The sequence below is a fragment of the Episyrphus balteatus genome, chromosome 1 (genome assembly GCF_945859705.1).
Source record: "Episyrphus balteatus chromosome 1, idEpiBalt1.1, whole genome shotgun sequence".
Classification (NCBI taxonomy): Eukaryota; Metazoa; Arthropoda; class Insecta; order Diptera; family Syrphidae; genus Episyrphus; species Episyrphus balteatus.
In genome coordinates, this window is record NC_079134.1 from 170,294,344 (window position 1) to 170,320,866 (window position 26,523).

The 26,523-nt window shown below is 29.9% G+C and overlaps 1 protein-coding gene across 1 annotated transcript in view; it reads right to left on the reverse strand.

Moving 5' to 3' along the window:
* Positions 1–4,174: 4,174 nt before the first annotated feature.
* LOC129914191 (uncharacterized) overlaps positions 4,175–26,523 on the reverse strand; it is a 68,379-nt gene continuing 46,030 nt past the window's right edge. Inside the window, exon 3 of the mRNA XM_055993325.1 lies at positions 4,175–4,672. Within this exon, the coding sequence (XP_055849300.1) occupies positions 4,422–4,672 (251 nt within the window). The 3' untranslated portion in view covers positions 4,175–4,421. The remainder of the gene's footprint in view (positions 4,673–26,523) is intronic.

Consider the following 26,523-nt stretch of genomic DNA (forward strand, 5'->3'; position numbering starts at 1 on the left):
ATGCTTCTGAAAGTGTTTTATTGGCGTCGGATGACAGTTCTTCTTCTGGAATGAAGAGAATGTCTCTTCTGATTTTGAAATCAGAATATAGAATCAGAAGCACTCACACATTCAAACTTTTAAATGATAAAATTTGACAAACTCCATTTTTTGTTTGTTTTTTGATGCGATTGTTTTGCAAAATATAAAATTCAATTAAATAAACCGTTTAACGGCCATATTATTCACTAGTTTAAAAAATACATCTGGATGTAAAACTGTCATATGTAAAAAATAAATACAAATCCAAAATAGTTATCCCGATTTTAACTATATGAAAATAGTTAAAAATGATTATTTTTTTTTCTGTGTGACAGTGAATATTATGGATTTGGATTTATTTTACACATTTTTTGAAGTGAAAACTTCTTTAGTATCGTAGTGATTTGAAACAAGATGAAACGAAAACGCGACACGACTTCAACTTGTTATAACTTTTTTGTTTTAATAGATAGATGAATGAAATTTGTATTGTAGATAGGTTATTAAATAAATTATAATTCTACAAAATTTCAATTAATTTCATATTCAAAATTCGGAGATAACGGTAAAAAGATGTTCTTTTCCAACACACGTTATATCTTTTGATCTAGTACACATACAAATTTGATTTAACTTTAATACGCATGCTGATAACATAACCTTTTATTTGATATATCACTCATAACGGTACGTGCTCTACAAGTTACACAATCTTAAATTGAAAAAATTGAAAAATACCTCAAAACACCTGTGGAGATCTGTTGGCGATGACCAGCTACCAGTGTAGGAAGTACCGTAATCTCAGTCTGGAAATTCGACATGGTTGACTTTAAAAAATTCTAACTTCTCTTGTAGACATCTTTGAAATAAGATTTTTACATCATTATACAAGGTGAAACAATAAGCTTTCAAATGGTATAAAATTTTGTTTAGGTTGTCAAACAAAAAAATTGAATTAATAGCAAGAGAACATAAAAATAAATGTTTTTTTTTTTTGCTTTTTTTGATGAAATTTCATCGAGTTTAAAAAATTCTAGCTCTTTTTGTAGATGTCTCATAGACTTGATCGATATATTGAGCTAAAACAATAAGCTTTTAGATGGTGTAGGTTGTTAGGGAAGAAAATGGATTTAATAGCGTGAGAAGATAAAAATACGTGTTTTTCGCTTTTCTTGATGGAAATTTTATCGAGTTCAAAAAATTCTAGCTCCTTTTGTAGATGTCTCATAGACCTGATCGATATATATATTTTGAGCTTAGACAATAAGCTTTCAGATGATATAAAATTTATACAGGTTGTCATACAAAAAACATGGATTTGAAGGTGATAGAATAAAAATAGGTAGATTTTGTCTACTTTTTTTTTTGCAAGAAAAATGATTTTTTAAGGTTTCACTTCTACCACGTGTGAATTGCACACATATTTTTTTTTTTTTCTTTACATCCATATGCATTTTTGAAACTAGTGAATAATATGGCCGTAAAAGTTCCACAAAATGAATATTGATATTAATAAAATGATTACTAATATTCTTACAGTCATACATAACTGGTTTGCTATGTCCCTCTTTATCATATTCATCCTTTATAAATATCGATTTGTACCTCTATTTTTTACTTGCGATATAGGTACTATATATCAAGTTATGCATTCGTACAAAAAAAAAAAGTTGAGATAACATTTTTCCATGACATTACGATGGTAGACAATGCCAAAAAAGTGGGTCCCGGAAGTCCGTCTGTCTGTCTGTCTGTCAGTCTGTCTGTCTGTGTGTATAAGGAGCTACAGCCTAAACGGATGGACCGATTAATGTCAAACTTGGTATGTAGCGTTATTTGGCGACTCTCCAGAGGGGTTTTTGGAATTAATTTTTTTGGACCAAAAATAACGGTACTTGTCATATAACGATTTTAGTAAAATTGAAATATCTCAAAAACGGCTCCAACGATTTTGTTTAAACAATTCAAGTGTTAGTTTTAAGCTAAGGTCTATCTTTCAATGAAAAAATTTTTTTTTGAAAACCATTATTAACGGTACCTGCCATAGAACCGTTTTTTTCAAATCCGATTATCTTCGAAAGTGCTTGTTCGATTTCAACGAAACTTTTTGTGAAGAAGCATTTATATAATTTAAATACAAACCAAAAATAAAATTTCCAAAAAAATTATTTTTGAATTTTTAAAAAAATTTTGAAAAATCAAATTTTGGAAAACGGGACAATTAATTTTTTTGAAATTTAGTTTTTAGATGTTGATTAGTGATTTCTACAAAATGGCATACCAATTTTATTTTAAAACTTTTTTTCCAAAAAATTATTTATAAAAAATTAGTTTAAAAAAAAACGGCTCTAACGATTTTGAAATTTTTTCTTCTAAAAATGCATGTTAACATAAAAATCAAAACTGCATACCTGTTTTGGAGGGCAATTTAATTTCAGATTTTATTTAATTTTTTTTTAAAAACGAATTTTATTTTTTTTTTTCAAATTTCTATATAAAAAGTCTTAAAAATTTAAGCAACTTTAACTCTAAGAGCAAGTTCGTGCGACCCAGTCGTGCATTTTATTTTTGTAGAGATCAATGGTATTAAGTTTGATGTTCTAATCGAATTCGTCAGGACCGTCTTTTTTCCTCGTCTTTTTCCTTAAAAAAAGTCATTCAAATAAAACAAATATTTCTTCATTTAGAATATTAATAACTCCATCCACTTTATTACTCTTATTTTTGTCAAGGTTATTTTTTACATTTTTATTTGGAAAATTAAATACAAAATTTAAAAAAAAAATAATTTCAATTTCATAATGTCTATAGATGCAATTAACGTTTTAAAACAGAAACTAACTTATTTTTCTTAAAAAAAAAAAAAAATATTCTAAAATTGTATTATATTAGTTTTTGTTTATTGTAGATAAATGAAACTGAAGCAAATGTTATAAAAAACACCAACTATATGCTTAAAACAGCATCATTTAAAAAAATATATAAATCAATTAAAATAAAAAAATAATATATATAACACAATTGTTAAGTTAAAAAAAAATATAATATTTAATTAAATTTGTATTAAACCGAGAAAAACATATAGAAACGAAATCTCCTCACGAATTGTAATTTTTGTTTGTTTTTTTTTTGCTTATCACATTTTTGTTGTTTAATTAACTAAAATTTAATTTGTTTTTAATCGAAACTTGTGATATTTATATTTTTAATGCTAGCTCGATTGTATAATACAAACATCCATTCCCTAAGTCTTTTTTTATTTTTTTTTGTTTTATTTTCATTCTAGAAGTAATCATTCAAGTAGGTTAAATATTTATATTTTTTTTTCGATATTTTCTTGTTAATTGTTTTTAAAATTTATTTATCTGAATATTTAGACTAAATTTTTAGTATAAGTTTATGTTAACATATAAATATTGGCATTTTTTTTTTGTTAAGTGAATGTATATTTTCTATACTAAATGTATATTATGCTGAATTTTTTGTTTTTAAACATCGATTTTATTTTATTTTTAATTGTTTTAGTTAAAATTTGTTTTTTTTTGTTTTTTTTTTTTTTTTTTTTGATTATGATGATGACATGTTTATTTCTCTAATGCTGCCTTTTTTATACATACCTACATAACATTATTTTGATCATGAAAACAGAAGAACTTAGCTTCAGCCTATGACTAGATTTTCCAACAGAAAATTATCTTTTAAAAATGCAAAAATAAAAATAGCTAACCTTTTTTTGGAATTGTAATATTTTTTTTTTTTTTTTGAAAAATTCTTATAAACAGCCTCACAGATTTTTTTTTTTTAAATTTTTAAGAATTGAAATTCTGATTTTAAACTACTTTCTTTCTAGATTGGTTCCGTGCATTTTAAATTCTTACTTATTTCCAATTACAAACTTACGAGAGTATAGATATTTTTTTTTTGTTTGATTTCATAAATTTGACCAAAACACCTTAAACAGTATTTAGAAGAAGCATTAAGTGGTAGAAAATGTTTTTTTTTTTATTTATTTTAATTCCAAACTTTATTAAGTTATATATAAAAATAGAAAAACAAAAAAAAATTAAATTGTTATAACAAAAAAAAGTATGCATAGTATGCATTGCATACAATAAATAACGATACCATTAAAAATTAAGATAAACAAAAAAAAAAAAAAAATTATATGCAAATCCTAAGCATAGTTTATTTAAATCACCGTTTTTTTTTTGTTTTCTCTCAAATCTTAATTTTAAAAACTTTTCATAATAATTAAATTTATTACATAACTCTTATTTAATTCTTTTTAACTTTAATACTTAACCTTTTCGACTTAAGTGTAAATAGTTTGATTTGTGTGTCTTGTTGTTGCGTGTACTGGTTTTTCTTTTTCTCTTGTGATTATGTGAGCCGAGTCTTAATCAATCATCCGCAAATGGATGATCTGATGTTTCACTGCTGTTGCGGCGACGATTTTCAAGAATTTTTGTAGCTTGCTCTAGAGTTTCCTGATAGAAGATGTTGTTGTCTTCACCAGGTAGCGAGTACTTGGAATCATCAAGGTGCCAGGTTAATCCTAGAACAATATTGAACGCTGATGTATCATATGCGTGGCAACCGGAATATCGGTATTGGGGTTTCTTGTTGTATTTACAACCGTTCGATTGGGCACCTGAAAGTAAAAATTTAAGAAAAATGAGTAAGTAATAATATTTGGAGAAAATTATAACATTTGTTTGTACAACATTTGTTTGTACAAAATGTTTGATTGTTAGTTTTTTACAATTTTTTTTTGCTAAGGGGGGAAATCCCTCTGGAGTTTTTTATTTTTGCATTATTTTTTACTTTCCTAAAAAATTCATTTATCAACCAAAGAAACTATTTTCAGTGGTCTTAGCCTTAAATGAAGCTTCAAAAGTCCCTAGATAGTCCCGACACCCATGCGCTTTGAACCTACCACAGTATGAAAACGAAAACTTTAAACGCGTCTTTCTCGAAACGCGTTTTCTTCTGCGCCGTGCAACGAAACTCAACGTAAGTTTGATTTTTTTTTAAACTTCAAAAAAATTGTAACAATAATACTTCGTAATGTCAATAATATCATGTACATTTCCAAATTTCAATCAATGCTTTCAGTTTTCCAAAAAAAAAAAATTATTGAAAAAGCTGTTGTACAGAGGGATTTCCCCCCTTAAAGTCTTGCATGTTCCTAATAAGGCCCAAAAAAATAAGGGGTTGGCCTTATTGGGCACACGCAAATTTGATTTTAATTTATTGTTTTTATTTTGTATTTTTAATGTGTTTCAGACAAAATGTCAACTTTTTTCAAAAAAGAGCCATTACTTGAACAGAAGCCGATATGAAAAATGAATTACAAGCTTTGGAACGCGGAATTTGAATGCCCTGAAGGATGTACATGAGCAACTTTAATTAAATCACTAAAATTAGTTCTTTTTTTCTTTTTTTTTTAAAGTTTTTTTTTGTGATATTTTTGCCAAGAGAGATATTTTTTTAATTTTATATTTTTTATGAAAGAAATGAAGTTTTTTGTTTATTTTTATGCTTTTTGTTAAAATGAATAGACTGTTTTCTTATATTTTCTTATAAAATAAATTTAAAAAAAAAATGTTATTAAAACACATTGATTTGTTTATTTTTACTTTAAAAACATTGTTTTACTGCTAGCAATTTTGCTTAAGCCTAGTACGCAGATCGGGAAAAAAATTATTTCTCATACAAAATTTTCTCTCGGGACAAATTTTGTCTTGAATGTTTTTCCAAGCAGTACGCAGTTCAAGCGGAAAATTTGAATATTTGGATCCGATGTAAATAAAAAGTCTCCACTTAATTTTGTGCGGACAAATAATGTTCGAAGCATTATTCCGCCGGCAAAAGTTGTGACAAGAAAAATAAATAAAACAAAATTTGAAAAAAAAATTCATACAAAATCAAGGTGGACTCTTTAATAAAATACTTGGAAAGTGAAGACGAAGCAAATACAACTCAGAATTAAATCAAAAAAAAAAAAAAAAATTAATTTAATTTGAAAGAAGAAAAAAACTATTGATAGAAATTACTTAGGGTAAACTGCCCTATTGTTGCCACTCCCAATGTGATTGGCACCTTGAGTTTAAAAACCATTTATACAACTACTATTTTTATTTTTTGTTTAAAAATTCACTCTTCTCGCCTTTTTTGGCATATTCTTGCAAACGAGATATTGATAATTAAAAAAAAAGTATTAATTATAGTTTTATGCTATACGAAAAAACTGTGAACTAAAGTTGGTGCCACATTCTAGGTAATTTTTCCAACTTCAAAATTTTGCGCAGGATGACAAAATGTTTTGTAGAGATTAAAATTGTAGAGATAAAATTTGTTTTTTTCCCGATCTGCGTACTAGGCTTTAATTCTTAAGAAAACTAAGTGGGCCTTATTAAGACCCCATGGGCCTTATTAAGAACAACGTAAGCTCTTTTTTAATATCGAAAAAAAAATAAAAACAACATGTTAAAATGTAAACATGTAGATAAAATTATAAAGAATCATAAGCTTTTAAGTTTACTCGGATATTCTCAAAAATCTGGCAGATATTAAGAAAAATCTGTTAGGTGGGCCTTATTTGGCCTCCCTACCTTAGATATTCTTTATGAACACTTTTTTTTACATTTTACTTGCCTATTAGTAACCAAGCGAAGAACTTTTTAATAAAAAATCCCTAAAAGTGCACTTTTTTCAATACATAGAGTGGCCTAACCCCTTAACATCCATTGCAACTTAGGTACAAATACATTATTGCTCAACCGTTAACATTTTTTTTTTCAATTATTCAATCTCATCTAACTGCACCCTGCAGAAGTGCACAAGTAATAATTAATTTTCATCATCAATATCATCTCCAATGAAGTGATTTTTCTCCCTCCAAGCTTTCAGAAAAAACTGATTTTTTTTTTATATTTCTTCTCCAATAACTTCTGACCTTTTCGTTTTACCCCAGTTTTATTTTCTTTCTTAACAAAATGAAAATAAAAAAAAGGCAGTAAAAAAAGATTTGCTTGCGTGGTTTTTAGATGAATTTGCAATTTATTTGATTGAAGACTAGAGAGAAATTGTAGACAAACAAAGTTATCACTCCCAATTGGCGCATTCGAGTGCATCTTTCATGAAAAATTAAGCCAGCTCCGTCGGGGATCAGCTTACCTTCTACTTTAAATTACCATCATCCACTAAGTGCAATATATACCCCTTCACACTAATCCGATATACTTGCTATAGCTTTAGCTGCACTATACCGAACCGATACGATGCCCGATGGAGAGAGAGAGTGCTCTGTCATTATAAACAGAAATTCAATATTTATCAGTGATGGTGGCACTGCTTGCTGCTACTGGTTTCTCTATATCTGTACTGTAATGTGGGGTTAACTCAGTCCAGTAGTCCATTGGTCTCTAGATGGAAGAGTATCTGCTTCTCTACCCCATTAGCAAGAGAGGTTATTACGCCATCGATTGGATTAGAGAGCTCTGACTATAGTGCGAGACTTTATGACAACAATCCACCGCAACTTGCAAGTAATATATAACTACATATAAATGCGAAAAAAAAAAATAGAAACTACTTCGAGCAATAGTGCCTAGTTGTGGAAATGACACCTTTAAGACGATATTGCTATATCAACTAACTTAGTGTAACCGCAGCTTTATATAGAATTTCAACATTTTCCATAATACAACATTTTTCTTGATTTTTGTTTTAACTTAACGTGATTTCTTGCCGCACAATGACTGTACAACACATTTACAATAAAAAAAACACACACAAAGTACAACGAAAACGACCAATTGGAATTAAAGCTGATTGTCATCGATTTGGAAAGTTTCCATTGTTGCGGAACCAGAAATTAGTGGTGTTAATGTTCTGTCTACTTATTTATATATTATTGGTATTAGCCCTACAACTTGTAGACAAATATCTATAATAATGCCCATGCCCACTTTCAGCAAGAAAAACAAAAATCCATATTCACACAGGGCTAAAAAACATTCGACATACCTAATATCATTGAACTTGCGATTTTATCTTCCTGAGGACACACGACAACACTGCTGCCGGCTTTGAAAAAATGTGGATTTAAAGAAATGTGTTGCACACATGTGGATTGAAGATTCGCTGTTGTTTTTTCTGTTTGTTTTATCTTAAAGTAAATAATAATTTTTAAATTGAAAATATCGATAGATTGAATTTTTTGTACTTGCGGTACCAGCACACTTTTGGCCCAATTGCCATGCAGTGATGGGAAAATCCGATGTTTTTTTTTTGAATATGTTATTTGTTAGGTTTTTATTTACCCATCATATAATAAGTAAATGTAAACAGACCCTTAAAAAATAAGCTACAAAAATATTTTTACTTAAGTGGTACAAAATTTTTTAATATTTTCTTTGAAAAAGAATGAGGTTTAAAGCTGGCGAGGGTTTCTTCACTCGCACAATTTCAAATGCGTTTGACACAAAACAGACTACTCGTGAAAGTAAAAATTTATCTTAATCATTATTAGGGTTCTTTTAGGGTTGCCTAAAATGGCAACCCAAGGTAAAATGCCCCTCTTGCTAGAAATTGTAGAATCGAACATAATTAAAAGGTTTTATGAATGCGATTTTTTAGTTTATCTGGAAAAACCGACATAGGTATACGAAACTTTAGCAACTTCAAGACATTATTTGAAATTTGACAGATCAAACTATCTCTAGCCACCTCAAAAAGTACACTCGTTAAAATTTTGTGAAATATTTTTTGCAAAACAAAAGTTAAAAAAACATTGTATTTTGAAAAAAAAAACAAGTTAATGTATGTATGCATGAAGTATTTTTTAATTTTTTATTAATTTACTGAAATAAGTTGGCTTAGAACGATTTTTGATGTTTCGGTATAAAACTTAAATTCAAAAAACCCGAAATGGGCAAAATGGCCTACTTAGTACTCGGGTAAAGTGGCATACTTACTTTCACATTTTCATTTTTTTATTGAGAGGTTGCAAAAACTACAGTAAGGAGACGAGTAACCAACATGAACAGGGTTTAGAATGACTCGTAGAAAGATCTTGGGAAGTTTAGCACCACTTGTTGAAAGAAATGGGAAAAGAAGCCCTTTGACTCTATTTTGCATTTAAAATCACGTATATTTGGACAGTGTGCCATTTTACCCCGGAAAATTTGAGCAGTGTAATTTGAAGACGTCTTGAAAATTAAAAAAAAATTAAATTCTTTTTGGAATTGTTTTAACTCGCATAGCAAAAAAATGTGAGAGTAATATATTAAACTTTGAAAAGTGTATAGCATTTAAGTTACTTACTTTTGTTCCGAGATATGGGACATTTTCCTTATAGGGGGGCCATTTAAGGCCATTTTTCCCTATACGATAAGTGGTTAATCGACTATGGTGTGCTAAATAAATTTATCAATTTGTATGCAGTATCTTCCCAACCCATATACCTAAGTCCCTTAATACTATAAAAAAAATTAGAGACTTTGATTATAATATTAAGTTTTTCAATGTAACGTTAGGGTCCAACAAATCACTCTTTAATGCTAATTAATTAATAAAAATATCGTATTAATAATCACTAAAATTTCTTATCTATTGACTTTCAAGGTGACTTAATCAGCACGTATTTTCACAACAATTGCAGCGATGGCATTTATATTTACAAAATCGGAGCTGTAAAGTGATTACCTTTTAACTTCATGCCTTGTTTCAATGTCAACTATAGTTAATATTCACTCAACGTTTAAATTATACCGCGAAATTTGCGGACACTTATTTGGTTTTAGGAGACAAAATTACTTTAACATTATAAAATTTGTTAATAAACTTATTTTTTTTTTAGAAATATCGATTTAAAAAGGTGGACTCACATAATATAGATGTTTTCATTACCCATTCAAAAACTTTTTAAAAGTATGACTTGAAAATTTATTTTTTAAACACTTATATCTTTTGATTTAGAGCACATAAAAATTTGATTTAACTTTAGTACGCATGCTGATAATATTATCTTTCATTTGATATATCACACATAACCACATGGTGGCTTTAAAAGCTGAAACACAATCACGCTTTGCCGTCGATTTTGACAACTGCCAAAAGTTCAACCATACGAAGTCTGTGTAACATCACTATAATAATAACAATAATTTAATGATGTGGTAGATTGAGTTTTATTGTTAGTTCTCTTTAAAAGAGAATTTATTTTGATTGGTTTTGCTTTTATAACTATAGGATTAAATAATAAACAAATTTCTATGTATTTTACAACACATTACAATATCATTTTTCCACATTTAAATCAAGATAAAGACTTGGCCCAATAATTTTATGATTGACTGTGTTTTTTTTTATTTGACAGCACATTTTATGTTTCAATCAGCTGTTCAAAGTCAAAGTGACAGAAGCGCGCTTTGAGGATTTCTCAACGTAACGCGACGACGCGTCTGGCAAAGCGTGATTGTGTTTCTGCTATAAAAGATTATAACTATTTTTCGGTGCAGTGTCGCGCGAATTTTTATTTTCACACCTCAAAATTGATTCTCCCCTGGGCAAAATTTTTTTCCGCTTCGCTTTTGGCTTGTGCAATATAAATAGATTCTCATGTGAGCAATTTTTTTTTCCGCTTCGCGTTTACCGAGTTATAACATAAACATCTTTGGTGTGCGGTATTGACATACAATTGCCAAAACGGTATTTTTTCATTTAATGTATTCCATGTTTATTCAAATGTTTTAAAAAGCTTTGTAATAATTGTATATTTATAATAAATGTTGTAAATTGAAGTAAAGCCAATTTTTGAAAGTTGGTCTTATTTCACTTGGACTAATTTCATGACACCAAATGAATATTTAGTGAAGAAACTTTCGAAAATTGACGATTGTTCCAGTTTTGAATACTTATTTGACCACTTTTTTTTATAAATGTTTTGGAGAAATATTGCGAAGAAAATTAGAATATGAGAACTCAGCCACATTATGAACTTTTGCTTTCCTAATTGGTTATAAATTTTTAATCGATGGGCCAAAAGTCCACAGGAATTTTGTGTGAACTTTTGACCCACTTGGGTGGGTTGTAAGTCCACACTAGTGAGCCAATAGTTCATTATGGACTTTTGGCCTGTGGACTTTTGACCCTGCACCCTTTGATGGATTAAAATTTAGTATAAATGAATTTAAAGGTGATGAAATAAAAAAAGTTATATTTTTTCGATTTTTTTCTGAAGAAAAATGATTTTTATAGTTTCACTTCTACCACATGTGAATTTCACACATGATTTTTTTTTTTTAGTTTGAAGCCATTTCAGATACGCTGTACATTATAAAGAAATTTTTTCATAACTTTTGCCTCCAAAGAGCACTATATTCAATTTAGTGCAACGTATCATAGCCTATAACTAGTGGACGAGACGCCTACAACGAAAACCACAGGTCTTCCCGTTCGCATCCTGACACGATTGGTGTGGTAAAGTAATAACATCTTCTTTACAAATTCAGAGGTTTTCCGTTTTCCGATTCAAAGCTTGAAAGTTTCGTAATACAAGGATGCTTAAGTTTAGAAGCGATAGAATCGAGTTTTTTCATAAAATCTTGTTTTTTTATTTAAACCTTAAACAATATCTCCCGTGGTCTGGCCGATAATAAGAAGAAAAAGAAGAAAACATATAATACAATATAATATAAGCAATAAGTAATATATCCACAACAACATTTATTATTCAAAACGTAAGAACTCTTCAACAAGCTATAATCCTTCTACCTACATTACTGCAAGTACTTGTTCCTTGATTTTATTTGTATACTTGACTTGCCATTATGATGCTAATAAGATTTAGAAATCGATATATCATCTGAAAAGCTTTTTTATGTTGTTTTTTTTTCTTTCGCTGTCTGTGTTTCTTAGGATTCTTTTTTTTTTTTTTTTAAGTTGGATGCACTCCAAAAATATAAACAGATTTTTTCATGAAACTTTTATGAAAGAAAAGGCTCTCTTTAGTCTTTAAAGATAGTATGGTTGGTAAATAGTGTGAAATTCAATTTTTCATTTCGTGTAATAATTTCACTGCATAAATAAAGAACCGCAAACAGCACTGCACCAGCAGCATGTGATCACGAACAAATAAAATTAAATATCAACATGTTGTGTGTGCAGAGTGAATTTATAATATTCACAAAATTTATCAAGTCTTTAACTTAAAGGGTGATTTACTGTTTTATAAACTATTATATATCTGTCAATAAAGGTATCATGAGCAATTTTATTCACAGCAGACAAAACATTATCATAAACATTTTCAAATGTAAACGCAAGTGCGTTAACCAAAACCATAATTTTCTAAAGTATTCGCGTGCTGATTCCAAATGACGTAAAAATCGTTCTGACACGTCAAATTTTTTAAATATTTCAATATAAAAATAGGTCAAAAACGGGATGTGTAAGTATTTTTGACGTAGAATTACATAAATATGTATCAAATCTCTATGAACGACAGCTTTTTCAATATTTTTTATGGAAAGCTGAAAGCATTTATTGACATTCGGAAAATGATATTATTATTGTCATTATGAAGTATCGGTACAATTTTTTTTTCCAAATTGACGGACGCCTTAAGTTTGCGCCATTTGTGCAATGTTTGTGCAATGCGCAGGTCCAGGAAATTATTTATAATAAGAAGAGAAATTTTTTATCATTAAAAAATGTCAATACACTTTGAATGAACCTAAAGTTAGTAAAAAAAAGTGAAAAATAAAATTTAGAGACAAAAAAACAACGAAAAAAAAAATGTTTTTTTATATACATAAATAAATTGTTAAAAACAAGATATATTTTAAAAAATTTATTTAACTTTGAGGTTCATGTAAAAACCAATAAGATAACGAGTAATTTGCACTTAATTTCTCACTTGAACTTTCGATAGCCTCATTAATTTTTGAGTTACGTTTCATGGAGCCGAAAAACAAAGCGTTTCGAGAAAAAAACGGTGCAGGGAAATAATTCCACGGGAATCTGCTCCACATGGGAATTTATTCCACCTTATGTGGGAATCTGTTCCACTTTTTGAAGTGGAATAAATTCCCGCCCCGAGTGAGAATTCATTACACTTTTAATTGGGAAATAACTTCACCTTCAATTTTGGTGATTTATTTCTTGTCATTTTGGAGAATGATTTTACTTTATGTTTGTATTGTATATGCCATCTGGAAAAAAGCTGCGTTTTTGCGGAAATGGATAGTACCTTCAGTTTATAAACCATTTTCATGGCATACAAAATAGTAGATTCCTTCCAATTCGATCTGGGAAAATATAATATATTTCTATTGTAAGTTTCAGAAACATAGCTATATCTTGGATCGTGTCAACTGGTACATATTAGCTACTTACATGCTCTTCATACAAAAACTGATCAAAAACTTAAAAAAACAGCAGTGTCGCTTATAAGTAGGTAGTCTTAAGTCGACTTTGATTTTTTATGTTTCAAATCAAAGTAAGACATAGCAAAACAATAATTTACGGAAAAGAGGAAGAAGCAGTCCCAATCTTTGACCTTCCTTTGATATTCGTATCACAATTCACTTTACTTATTTAATTCTTTTGAATTTGTTTTTACCTTCAAAAAACACTAAAAAGTGCCGATACGATAATCATCCGCAAATGACTTCGTACTCGGTGAAAATTGACCCCAGCGCGTGCGGTATCTGGGGGGGGGGGGGGGGGGGTAAGAGGCGTGGGGATTTTTTTAAAAGATTTCTTTCAAGTCTCATAGTTTTTAGTTCGCGTGATTTGAAGAAATATCTTACAAACAAAGCGGACAAATAATGATAACTTAATGATCAAAAACATATCAACCCCTCTTGTAATAATTGGTTGAAAGCGAAGCGGAAAAAAATTTGCTGACATCAGAATCTACTCAAACAAATTTTTTTCCGTTTCGCTTCTAATGTTGGCCTTATTTTACTTGGCGTTATTTCATAGCATCATTATCCATATAATTGCTTATATCCACAAGATGTAGTTACATAATTAAGAATTCCGTCCAAGCAACTTCAATTGAAAGAAAAACTCTATAATCGTTTGTTTTGAAAAAAGAATACAACGTAATTTTATAAAAATAAAATATTTTGGTAAAACTAAACCTTCTATTTCCATATACATAAAAATATTGCTTAATATGAATTCAAATGGTTCTTAAAATATTCAGAAATCAATCTATTTTCTACAGTTTTGGTGGGTAATAATTCCACACAAAAATTGGTGTAGTAAATTCCCTTCCACGGTGAGAATTTATTCCACTTCAAAAAGTGTAATAGATTCCCACTTGAAGTGGAATAAATTCCCATGTGGAGTAGATTCCCGTGGAATTATTTCCCTGCACCGAAAAAAACGGCATTTAAAGTTTTCGTTTTCGTATTGTACTAGGTTCGGAGAGCAAGAAAAAAGTTTTTTTCAGATGATAAATACATTTTTTATATTAAAAAAATGCAAACAAATTCAGTAGAGATTTCCCCCCTTAAATAAATCTGTAATAGGTACCTACTTTGAATTCACGTTCTTTTCAACTATGAAGCCAAAGTGCCTTAAGCATCTATAAAGCTTCTATACTACCTACGGTAAGATATGCATAGTAAACACTCATATAATTCTTCTAAGAATATTCTTAGAAGTCTCTTATAGTAGGTGCGATGATAAATTCTCTGTAAGCATTGTAAAAACTTCTCTGGAGTTGTGTATAGTGTCACAATATAATGAGGTTGGGAAGTGCTTATAGTGTCACACCTAGTTAGTGAAGTTAGTGTTTGATTTGTATTCACACTCAAAAAACGTCAAGTGCGATATTGTAATTATTTATTTTGTGTTAAATAGTTAAAATAAAATATATTTAAATAGTTAAAATTGGTGTAAAATTTTAAGTATTTCTTTTTTTTTTAACTTATTATAACAGCCTCTAGCTCCTCAGATAAACTTGGTTTATAAAAATAAGTTAACATCAAAATAAGTTATTACATATAAATGTAACACAATTTCATTTCTCCTTGCTCGTGCATCGTATTGAATAGCACTTTTAGTATTCTGATGTATCCTTATTTGCAGGAGTCTTACATTGTTTTTGCGTTTTAATATGAGTGAAAAAAGGTCGCCTTTTTGATTCTTATGAATTTTATAAGAGTTTTACAAGTGTGAAATTAATCATGATGAGAAGCTTCTTAGGATCATAATTAAAGCGAAATTGTTAATTGGGATAACAAAATACCATAGTGAGGATACAAACCCATGTCTCAAAAAGAAAATGTGAACGTGTTTTGCTTCCTTTGTGGATTTTGTACCCAAAATTCAATTAAACACTAATCAACATTCCCAATTATTGTGTGCGAATGTCATTCTCGTGTTCATGATCAATCAGTGAAAATCGTTTCGCAAATTAGCATCTGCAATCACTTATCATGAAGCAAGCAAGTACCTACGACCTGGTCGTGTTGTTTATTTCTTTTATATTGGATTGACTCTGTATTGATCTCAAACTAAGATAGCGGTAAATTCATTTTATGTTACATTTTATTTGTAAAATTTTCTCTCCTGTCGTGTTTACATGCAACACGCACCCACCACATGAAGTGGCTAAACAAATTATTTCGAAATTCAAAAAATAAAAAACAAAAAAAAATAATAACTTTGATGTAATAAAAATTTACATAAAACGTTAAGGGAGCGGGTCATAATTCTGCTTGTCAAAATTCTGTACGACAAAATTCTGTAGGGTCAAAATACTGTAAGACCATAATTCTGTACGTCATTATACTGTAAATACAAAATTCTGTACGTCAAAATACTGTATGAACAAAATACTGACTTGCAAAATTCTGTTTTGCAAAATTCTGTACGGCAAAATACTGTATTTTCAATACAGTATTTTTAAAGAAATTTCCTTTGATAAAAAAACACGAAATAGTAGCTTTAAATATAATTATTGACAGTAAAGTTGTAATTTTATACAAACATAATTATTAAAGTAAAAAAGTAAATCAATTCTAGGAACACAAATCAAACTTTTCTAAAACATACAAAATACATTTTACAAAAAAAATGTAAAAATCAATATAAATTTTATTTTTTTTTTCCATCCGTTTTAGGTATGCAACGTGGTTTAATTCAGATTGTTTTTTTTAAATAAGTGTAGTTTTGTTTTCTCTCTCTTTTTTCCGTAGCTCCTAATAAAGTACCTAGATTAATCAGCATTAGAAGCTTGCCTCTTTATTAAGTTGATCTCTTAGATATTCATAGTAAACCCTCTTTTAAATATATCTGTATTTCAAAATTCTGTAAAAATGCTGTAAAAAATATCGTTTTGATAATGTAAAAAAGTGCGCGCGCACTTTTTTACATTATCAAAACGATATTTTTTACAGCATTTTTACAGAATTTTGATATACAGAATTTTGATGTACAGAATTTTGAAATACAGTATTTTGACCAACCAGAATTTTGCTATACAGAATATTGACTTTCAGACTTTTGTTCGTACAACATTTTGCACATACAGAATTTTGACATACAGTATTTTGGCATACAGTATTTTGAATACAGAATTTTGCAACATACAGAATTTCGACCCCAACCCAACGTTAATGTACCCAGGGATTATATTTTTTCCTTTTGATGTTTGAGGATAACATACATATTATGTGTTTTTATATATAGAAAAAAAAAAGTAAAAGAATCTGCTGTGGCCTTTGGCAAGGGAAATTCCTTTTGACAAAAAAAAAGAAAATCAAAATAAATCTTATTCCATAAACGTATAAACTAGTTTAACGTGATTCGACGTCCTTGGTTTTTGTGTGTATATAGTCGTATAGTGCGTGAATACACACATCTTTCTCCTCCCCCCCTTACTTTACCACCTTTCAAGGTCATTTCTTTAAGAAAAAGTTTTTTTTCTTATTCAAAACAAACTCATCAGAATTTCCCCCCTGTAGATTGTTAAACAACTTTGTAATTTGAAAGAAAATTTATTTATTTTTTTTTTCCTCATCATCATCATGAGGGGCAACCACTTAAAGCGTTTGTGTATATTTTTCGAGTCTTGAAATAAAAATTGCCGCACAGCTTGAGGATGCCTTAAAACTCAAGCACCTACGGTTTTTTTGGGACTTTAAAAAATGGTTTACATCGATCGATATAAAGCAAAATGTTCATCACAGCATGAACCTATCCCAATTACTGACTGTTTTATTGAAACTTTTACGGGCAAAAATCCAATTTGACTGGAAATTAAAAAAAAAAAATTGATACCTACAAAAAATAATAAACATTGGTTTTGTTGAATTCCATATTTATTAAAGTACTCAGTTTCATGCAAGTCATTAGAATCGAATGACATCGTAGTCACATCATTTCAGCTTTTGCAGGAAACCATTTGCATGCATTTGAGCGCAATGCTAATTCATATACACAGTGTCCTCCGTCAGAGGGGGTGGTGGGAAAAGGCTTATATAGGCGAGGGAGGAGGCGTGTGGTACGATTGAACGAACATACACCATGCACTGTTGTACTAGGAGGTACCTACTCTGTCCTTGCTCATGCACACGAATTCGAGTATAGATTTGAATCTCTCTTTTGAAAATCGTTTTAGTTGTGTCCCATTTTTTTTGGCAAAAGACAGGTATTTATGTGCACATGATTTCTACCCAATTTGCATTGAAATTGAGTATGTCGGGTTGGGAGAGCACAGTTGGTGCTGTTTTTTAGTGAAGAAGGTGGGAGGAAGTTTCTTTTTTTTTTCATTTTCAATCATTTTCTAATCGAATGTTCTTTGACAAAGAAAAAAAAAAAAAATTCTTTACTTTTGGGTGAAATGTGTGCGGCAGTTTAGAAAATATACCATATTGTTCAAATGGGCTTTTTTTTGTGCAGATAAAACAAAATTCAATTTTGTTTTATTAAATTAATCATGATTCATGAGTTATTGCGGCTGCAACATGGCAAAAGTTTGACGGTCTTTTCATCTTTTTTATTTATTTTGGAAACATGTGACAGGAAGTAAGATGATTCAATGGGCAAGAGGAAACCGAATCACAGTTAAAGACTTTATTGTACTTTTGAAATGGTTTTATTTAACCTCAAAAGTAGGCGAAAGACTATGAAAACAATGAGCATTAAAAAATCATTTGTTACACTGAGGTACCATAGCAATGTCGTTTGGGTTCTTGTATTATGTTGACATCAGTAAAACTCTCATCAGGTTATCATAAGTACATTTACAGTCCTTGATTTTTGCATTTGTCATGCCTAAACGAAGTATAAACTCTGACTTTTCTAGAGCACCACGACTGACCTCGTAAATCCTCAAGGGTTAAGGCGAGCTGTTCTTCTTCCTTTTTAAGACTGCTTAGTTGTGCATGCAGACTGCGAATCAGGGTTCGTTTGGCTTAATGTTCAATAGAGGCAACTAATTGCAAGCCATTGTCTACCTCATTACTTGGGATGAGCTTGAGCTTGAGCCTCACACTACACTATTTTTAATGATTTTTTAAAAGCGTAGATCAAACCATAAAAAACATTTTTGTGTAAATAAAAGTTTTTTAAATTTTTGTTTTATTTTAATTTTTGGACATCTGTCCCGTATAAGATAAGAACAATTTAAGGAGTGATTCTTGGTTTTATTCTAAGAAAAAAATTGTTTTACAGTAACGCTCTATCTGCAAAGTTGCTACCACGTTACGATGATTAAAGAAAACGCTTACTTTTATATACCTTTACTCATATTAATAATGATTTCTCTGTTAAAACAATTGGTATAAGCAAAGTTAAGATTTTTAGAAAATATGTTATTCTTTTTAACTGCGTTTAAGAAATTTTGATATCTTTTTTGATTGCTCGTATATTAATTTTTAAAGTCTGTTCATTTTTTCTTATTTTATTTTTATATTAATTCTTAAAAGGTTAAGAAAAAAAATGTTTTTTTGTTGTTTGAGATAATTTTTATTTTAAGTGCAGTTACAAAAAATATTTAAAGTCCCTTCCTTGATTTGGTAAAAGTTAGGTCAAATCATTGCATTTATAAGTTGCCATGAGAGTTTTCAAATTCTGAGAGCCTTATTTATAACTACTCTTTGAACATAATACTTCAGGGTAAAAGCATAGACTATATAACCACACGAGTTTTGCGGTAAATATGCAGCATTATGTTATTCTATATTGCAAAAACTTGAGTCAGTATAAATTTTTAAAGATAATTCAATAAAGCAAGGAACATGATTTTTTTGCGGCATCCCTTGGACAAAAGTAGCGGCCTTTTTGCTCTAGCAATCAAACCAAAAAAGAAAAAACACTTTTTAGCAATGAACCAAACGGTACTGGCACAAAATCAACTGCAACTGTATAAGTCAAACAAAAGGAAAATAATAACTTAGGTTATCCCTCATCAGAGAAGAATTTCCGTATTTTAAAAATATTTATGTAATCAAAATTTGTGTTTTATCTTAAGAAATTCTATGTTAAGCTAGTTTTGTACAAATAAATAGTGAAATGTACCTATAAACTGAAGAAAATGATTTTTGTCCAAATTTTCTTCAAAAGGCCGCACTGTGTGTCGTTTTGACAAGTAAAAACTTTCCGATTCATGTTGAATAGGATAAATTTCCTCAGGAACGGAAACCTCGGTAGAGCAGATTGTATGAGTACATACTAGAGTGACCGCAACTCCCATAGAAAAAAATTTTTGTCGAATTTTTTTCGCGGGAACCCCATAAAATGTTCCGCCTTTGCAGATTTTTAGATAGCCAAAATTTCAGCTCGATTGGATAAGTCTAAATGGTGTCGACACTCGCTCAAAGTATCAAAAATCTCTGTTTTTTCACTGTTTTTCGAAGAAAATTAGCTCTAGCTCCCAAACAGATGGGGTTATTTTCACTTTTTATATATTAAATGAAAGGTAGTGCTTATTACACATAATTCAGATTCAAAATTTGTTTAGTTTTACAAAAAAAAAAATATTGTCATCAATTTAAATTTTCAGTACTTACCTCAAAAAGAGCTGAAGTGCAAACTCGATTTAAAATAAAACTTTCTATGTTATAGATTGATGTTACCTATCTAATTGAAATGCTTCTCGTATTATATATAATAATATATAATAATTTTATCAATTATAGAAGCACAGAGTAAAATTGACTGAAAAAAAAAACAAAACAAAAAGGGCACCCAGTGGGGGTTGAACCTGCTATGCCTGGATTGATAGGCGAGCGCTTTAACATCGGGCTAACTCAATGTTGACAATTGTCGTGACAAACTAAAACAAATCTTATAAAAAAGATATTCAACGAAGTGTTATGGAATTTTCAGGATTTGAGCTTTTAATAGAAAAAAAATTAAATTTTAGAGAAATAGTTTTTCTGTTTATTTACGTTTTTTTTTATAGAAACAAAATAAAATGCAGTTGTAAAATACATATTTGTTGTTTTTTTTATGAAGTTTAAGCTTCACGAGTCGTTTCGTTGGTAGTTCAATAATTTTATTAAGATAAACTCTCGCTTTTTGCTAATTTTCCTTTTAGTCCAAGCGGCGACCGTCGAGTTACTTAGCTCATAAGGTTAGAGGTTAAAATTGGTGTCAAATGAAAGATAAGTTGATACTGGAAATAAAAAAATAGGGTTGCCACTTCTAAAATGGGAACTTCCATGTGGCAACCCTATTTGAAAGGAAAAATTGTCACATAACTAACACATTCATATCTTTGTTGTTTGGCCAGATAAAAAAAAAATTTGAAAAGCCAAACGAAAGCCAAAATAGTAAAAAAAAATAATAAAATAATATAAAGAACGTAACCCTACAAATGTGGCAACCCCATCCAAATGAAAACAACACTGACAAAAATCTTCTTTGAACAGAACAGTATAACTTTTTATGCACTAGAAAGCTTAACTAAACACCAAATTTTAGATAATACTCTCTTCTATCTAAAAAATGTCGGGTGCCACCTCGCAAATACAGACAAGTACTCGGCAACCCTATCCAAATGCTAAAAAACCCAAAAATCACTTGTTTTTTGGCCAAAGTGTATAATATTTGATGGAGTTAAAGGCTGTAAAATACATCATGTTTAGCTTAGACTCTCTTCTATCTAAAAAATGTCGGGTGCCACCTCACAAATGCAGACAAGTACTCGGCATTTGCGAGGTGGCCCCCGACATTTTTTAGATAGAAGAGAGTCTAAGCTATACAGGATGTATTTTATAGCCTTTAACTCTATCAAATATTAAACACTTTGGCCAAAAAACAAGTGATTTTAATGTTTTTTAGCATTTGAGTAGGGTTGCCGAGTACTTGTCTACATTTGCGAGGTGGCACCCGACATTTTTTAGATAGAAGAGAGTCTAAGCTATACAGGATGTATTTTATAGCCTTTAACTCTATCAAATATTAAACACTTTGGCCAAAAAACAAGTGATTTTAATGTTTTTTAGCATTTGAGTAGGGTTGCCGAGTACTTGTCTGCATTTGCGAGGTGGCACCCGACATTTTTTAGATAGAAGAGAGTCTAAGCTAAACATGATGTATTTTACAGCCTTTAACTCTATCAAATATTATACACTTTGGCCAAAAAAAAAAGTGATTTTTGGGTTTTTTAGCATTTGGATAGGGTTGCCGAGTACTTGTCTGTATTTGCGAGGTGGCACCCGACATTTTTTAGATAGAAGAGAGTATTATCTAAAATTTGGTGTTTAGTTAAGCTTTCTAGTGCATAAAAAGTTATACTGTTCTGTTCAAAGAAGATTTTTGTCAGTGTTGTTTTCATTTGGATGGGGTTGCCACATTTGTAGGGTTACGTTCTTTATATTATTTTATTATTTTTTTTTACTATTTTGGCTTTCGTTTGGCTTTTCAAATTTTTTTTTTATCTGGCCAAACAACAAAGATATGAATGTATTAGTTATGTGACAATTTTTCCTTTCAAATAGGGTTGCCACATGGAAGTTCCCATTTTAGAAGTGGCAACCCTATTTTTTTATTTCCAGTATCAACTTATCTTTCATTTGACACCAATTTTAACCTCTAACCTTATGAGCTAAGTAACTCGACGGTCGCCTCTCCGACTATTTGTATATAAAATAAATTATAAATGTGAGTATTAATTCTGTTGCGTTTTTGTTTTAAGATTAAAAGAAGTTTTAAGAATTGTTAGTGTTTTCCAGATATATTTTGTGTTCGTTGATATGGCATTTGCAGCAAACACCCGAGACAAAATTTTTCTTGTAGGCTATCCGTCTCATCAAATTACAGGGTGTAAATTACCCTCAAATCGTCAAGTTTTGTCAACACTATTTTTTAATTTGCGATTTATAAAATTAAATTTAAAGGAATCTGCAAGACTTGTCATTCGAGAGGTACTTATTTTTTGGGAAAAAGCCAGAATTCAAACAAAATATGAAAAAGATGCCATTGTTAAATTAGAAAAACTTTACAATGAGTGGAGAAATCACCAACGAAATAAAAACAAAACGCTTGAAAGCACCAAAAATAAAATAAAAGAATTTGCGTTGAAAATGGACGATCTCTTTGATATAGCACATCGAGATGCCTTGACCATTACTGAAAAAAAACGCAGAATTGAAGAATTCAGATTTGATATTGGTAAGCTTTAGTATTATTATCATTTTAATTAGATCTTTGCTAATGTTGACTGATTTTAAAAGATACTGAAGATGACGCGGAAACACAGGGGACGGAGGAGGAAGCTCAAGAAGAAGTATATAGCCAGAATTCTGCGGATTGGGATAGAATGGATGTTTATCTATCTCAGGCAACCTCTGGGCCATCGGGTAGCAGGAAAATGAGATGGAAGCGTAGTTGGATTCAGAACACCAGGAGCCACTCATCATGCTAGGTGGATGGCCAAAGCTATTTATAGCTTAAAAATATTCATGTTTCGAAGCCAGTTTAAAATGAGTAACGAGGAACGTAACGCTCTCGGTGATATCTGCGTTTTCATCGTAAAAATTTACTGCAAGGCTTGGTTTAATGCCCCAAGAGCTTATCTGGCTCCTAAACAAGATCTTGATCTTTTGCGTGATTTCATTGAATACCGCAAGATAGACAAAGACATTTCAGAGAAGGCTCTTGCTAAATTCTCAAACCATTTATGGTATTTGAGTTCAGAGCTGGTAGGTCTGGCGTTCTTTGACCCAACTTTACCAGATGGCGAAAAATCAGAAATGGCCAACATAATTTTAAAAAACAGAGAAACAGAAACCAACAGAATAGTAAATCCAAAGCTACATCTACATGAAATTGAACAATTTGTCACAGCAGGGTTAAAAAATATTGTGAACAAAGAAACATTGAACTTTTTCGGCCGATTGAAAATAGACACAAGTTTTCTCAAAGAACCTCCCGAAAACCCCCATTTTAAAGAAGGCATTAAGAAAGTGAAAACACTTAAAGTCGTAAATGACATGGCAGAAAGAGGAGTCAAGTTAATAACCGATTTTAATAATCTTTTAACTAAAGATGAGGAACAAAAACAATATGTACTTCAGGTAGTCAGTGAGTGCCGAAAATTATATCCTGATGCTTCCAAAACTACTTTAAGTAAGTCACTTGATTAAATTTTTTAGTATTTACTTCAATAATTATGTATAAGAAATTTAACACGATGTTAAGTATTTTGTTTTTTAGAAATCTGTTAAATGTTTCGATTTTTTTTTTTAAATAAAACAGTAAAAAAAGTTTCATTTTAAATCGAGTTTGCACTTCAGCTCTTTTTGAGGTAGGTACTGAAAATTTAAATTGATGACAATATTTTTTTTTTTTGTAAAACTAAACAAATTTTGAATCTGAATTATGTGTAATAACACTACCTTTCATTTAATATATAAAAAGTGAAAATAACCCCATCTGTTTGGGAGCTAGAGCTAATTTTCTTCGAAAAACAGTGAAAAAACAGAGATTTTTGATACTTTGAGCGAGTGTCGGCACCATTTAGACTTATCCAATCGAGCTTAAATTTTGGCTATCTAAAAATCTGCAAAGGCGGAACATTTTATGGGGTTCCCCCGACCAAATTTCGAAAATCGATTTCTTGCGGACACTCTAGTACATACTGGTAAAAAAGATTTTTTTTTTAAAAGATTTTCGAGAGGCTGTATACTTGTGAAAAATGGTAGTATGGAAAATTCATTTGAAAGGTCCAATATTCTCGTTTCAGTCATTTTATTAAGAATATCATATAGTAGGTTTAGTTTCAGCTAAAAGTATTAAAATTCAAAAGCCAGTCATTTTTCATTTGATTGAATTTTTCAAATTAGTATTAATAACTAATTTTGAACCATTCTATTTTTTCGTCATTTACTTAACTTCGGCATCAATATACCTAAAGCATATTTTTTTGAAACAATATTATGTTTGGAAAATACATATACAAATTCTAAAATAATATCTATTTCCAAGCCTAACGAGGTACTTTTTATGAAAATTGGTTGAGAAATGACGAGAAAAAAAAATTTAAAGATTTCAACTCAATACGTTAAAAAATTTTTTCTTAGCCAATTTTCAACCTATTTTTTTTCTGATGAAAGATCTTAATTCTTGTTAGAAAAAAAACAGTAAAAAGAATTTCTACAATTGGTGAAAATTTGATGATTTTCTCCAAAAACGTTTTTTGACCAAAGTACAAATTTGGGGGTGGTTACGGAATTTTGACAAACCGTTTTGTGATCAATGCGCGCTTTTTTTTTTTTTATCCTTTTGAAGTTGTTTGTCTTGTTTAAAACGATTGTGCCTCTGCAAAGATGGAATTTATAATACCAATTTATGACTTGTAATTTATTCCATTTCATTGACGTCAAACAATTAGCTAAATAACCCAAAAATCTCAGCACATTTTAGGTAAAAGTGCATCGATCAAATGATACAAGATGTAATTTCTAATTAGGTAGTTAAAGAATGAATACAGTCATGATTTTTAAAAAGTACCTACCTAAATACAAAAAATAATTTGAGATGAACGCCTGAGAAAAAATATTAATTTTTCTTTTTTACACAAAACCACACAGCAAATAAAAGGTGAGCTACACGAAGACTCAAAGGATTAAAATAAAATCACAAACCCATTTATAAACAAAATAATACAAAAAAAAAGCTGCTCAAAGTAAAAAAAAAAGAAAAAATGTACCACAAAAGCGGCGGTAAAATTGCAAAGTGAATACCCGTATTATTTCAAATGGTTTAGGTAAAATAAAAATGAAAAAAAAAAAAAAACACATTTTCCACAGGAACCTCAAAGTATGCACAAATAACTTCAGGGATACACTTGCCTATTTCCATCTCACCACAAAGTAATCTCGCCTTAGGGTTAATGTTCTCAATTTTTCTTATTTTTTTTTCTCTATGCTTTGCAGTTGACCTCTGCACTAGAATCCACTTGTGTTTTTTTGAATTATGTCTCTCGGCAAGGATTTCCTTGTTTTTTTTTTCTTTTTTTTTTTATTAAATAATATTTTCTCTTTTTTTTAATCTACATATTTTACAAACTCGACAAACCACAACACACATCATTTTGTTTTTTTTTTTTTTTATATATTCTAGTCACTATGTAAAAACTTCTAACATTATAAAGGTTAAAGGTACAAAAGGTATGGTTTTCATTTTTTCACTGCATGTCTTTGATATAGAGAAAAATGTGCATTAAAGTTTCCGGAAAAACCCCAGAAATTTCATGCACACGATGCGTTGGTTGTTGGTCGTAAGGAAGGACATATAAAACATGAAGCGCGAGGATAAAACACGCCGATTACCTATCAACAGAGTCATGAAGCTTGTCGACTTATAACTTTGTCTAATGGCACAAGATAATTGCTATACTGCCATTGAGTCACGTAATGTTGATTTTTATTTGCACTTAAACTGGGTTGAAATAGGTAACTAGATTGATGTCCTTTTTTATTATTAATAAGAGAGTGTAGTATTGTATAGAACCAAATTACTTGTGTAGTATTAAAATCATTCAAGTGTATAGTATTTTCCACACAACTTACTAACTGATTGTTGATGATTACATTTATATAATGTTATGTTAAATGAGCTTATCAAGGTTAAAACTATCTTATTTCATGAAGTATCAAAAATAAATGCATGGTATGTATATTAGGGTGGGTGAAAAAAAATCGAAATTCTTTTTTTTTTGATTTGGTACTCCGAAAAATCGATCTAACTAATCTAACCATTATAAAGATATTCGACATCAAATTAAAAAAAAAATATAAAAACATTTTTTACTTTTAAAAATTTTCCAATACACTGAAAATTCATTATTTTCAAATTAACAAGATATATTCTTGTAGGGGCTTAAACGTTCTATAAAAAATTACTCAGAATCAAATTGATTGCTTTAACCGTTTAGAAGATATTCAAAACGGTATCCAAACCAATGCCCACTAATTCCAATAGTTTTCTTATGACCCGTATGCATTGTGATTTGGATACGAATAA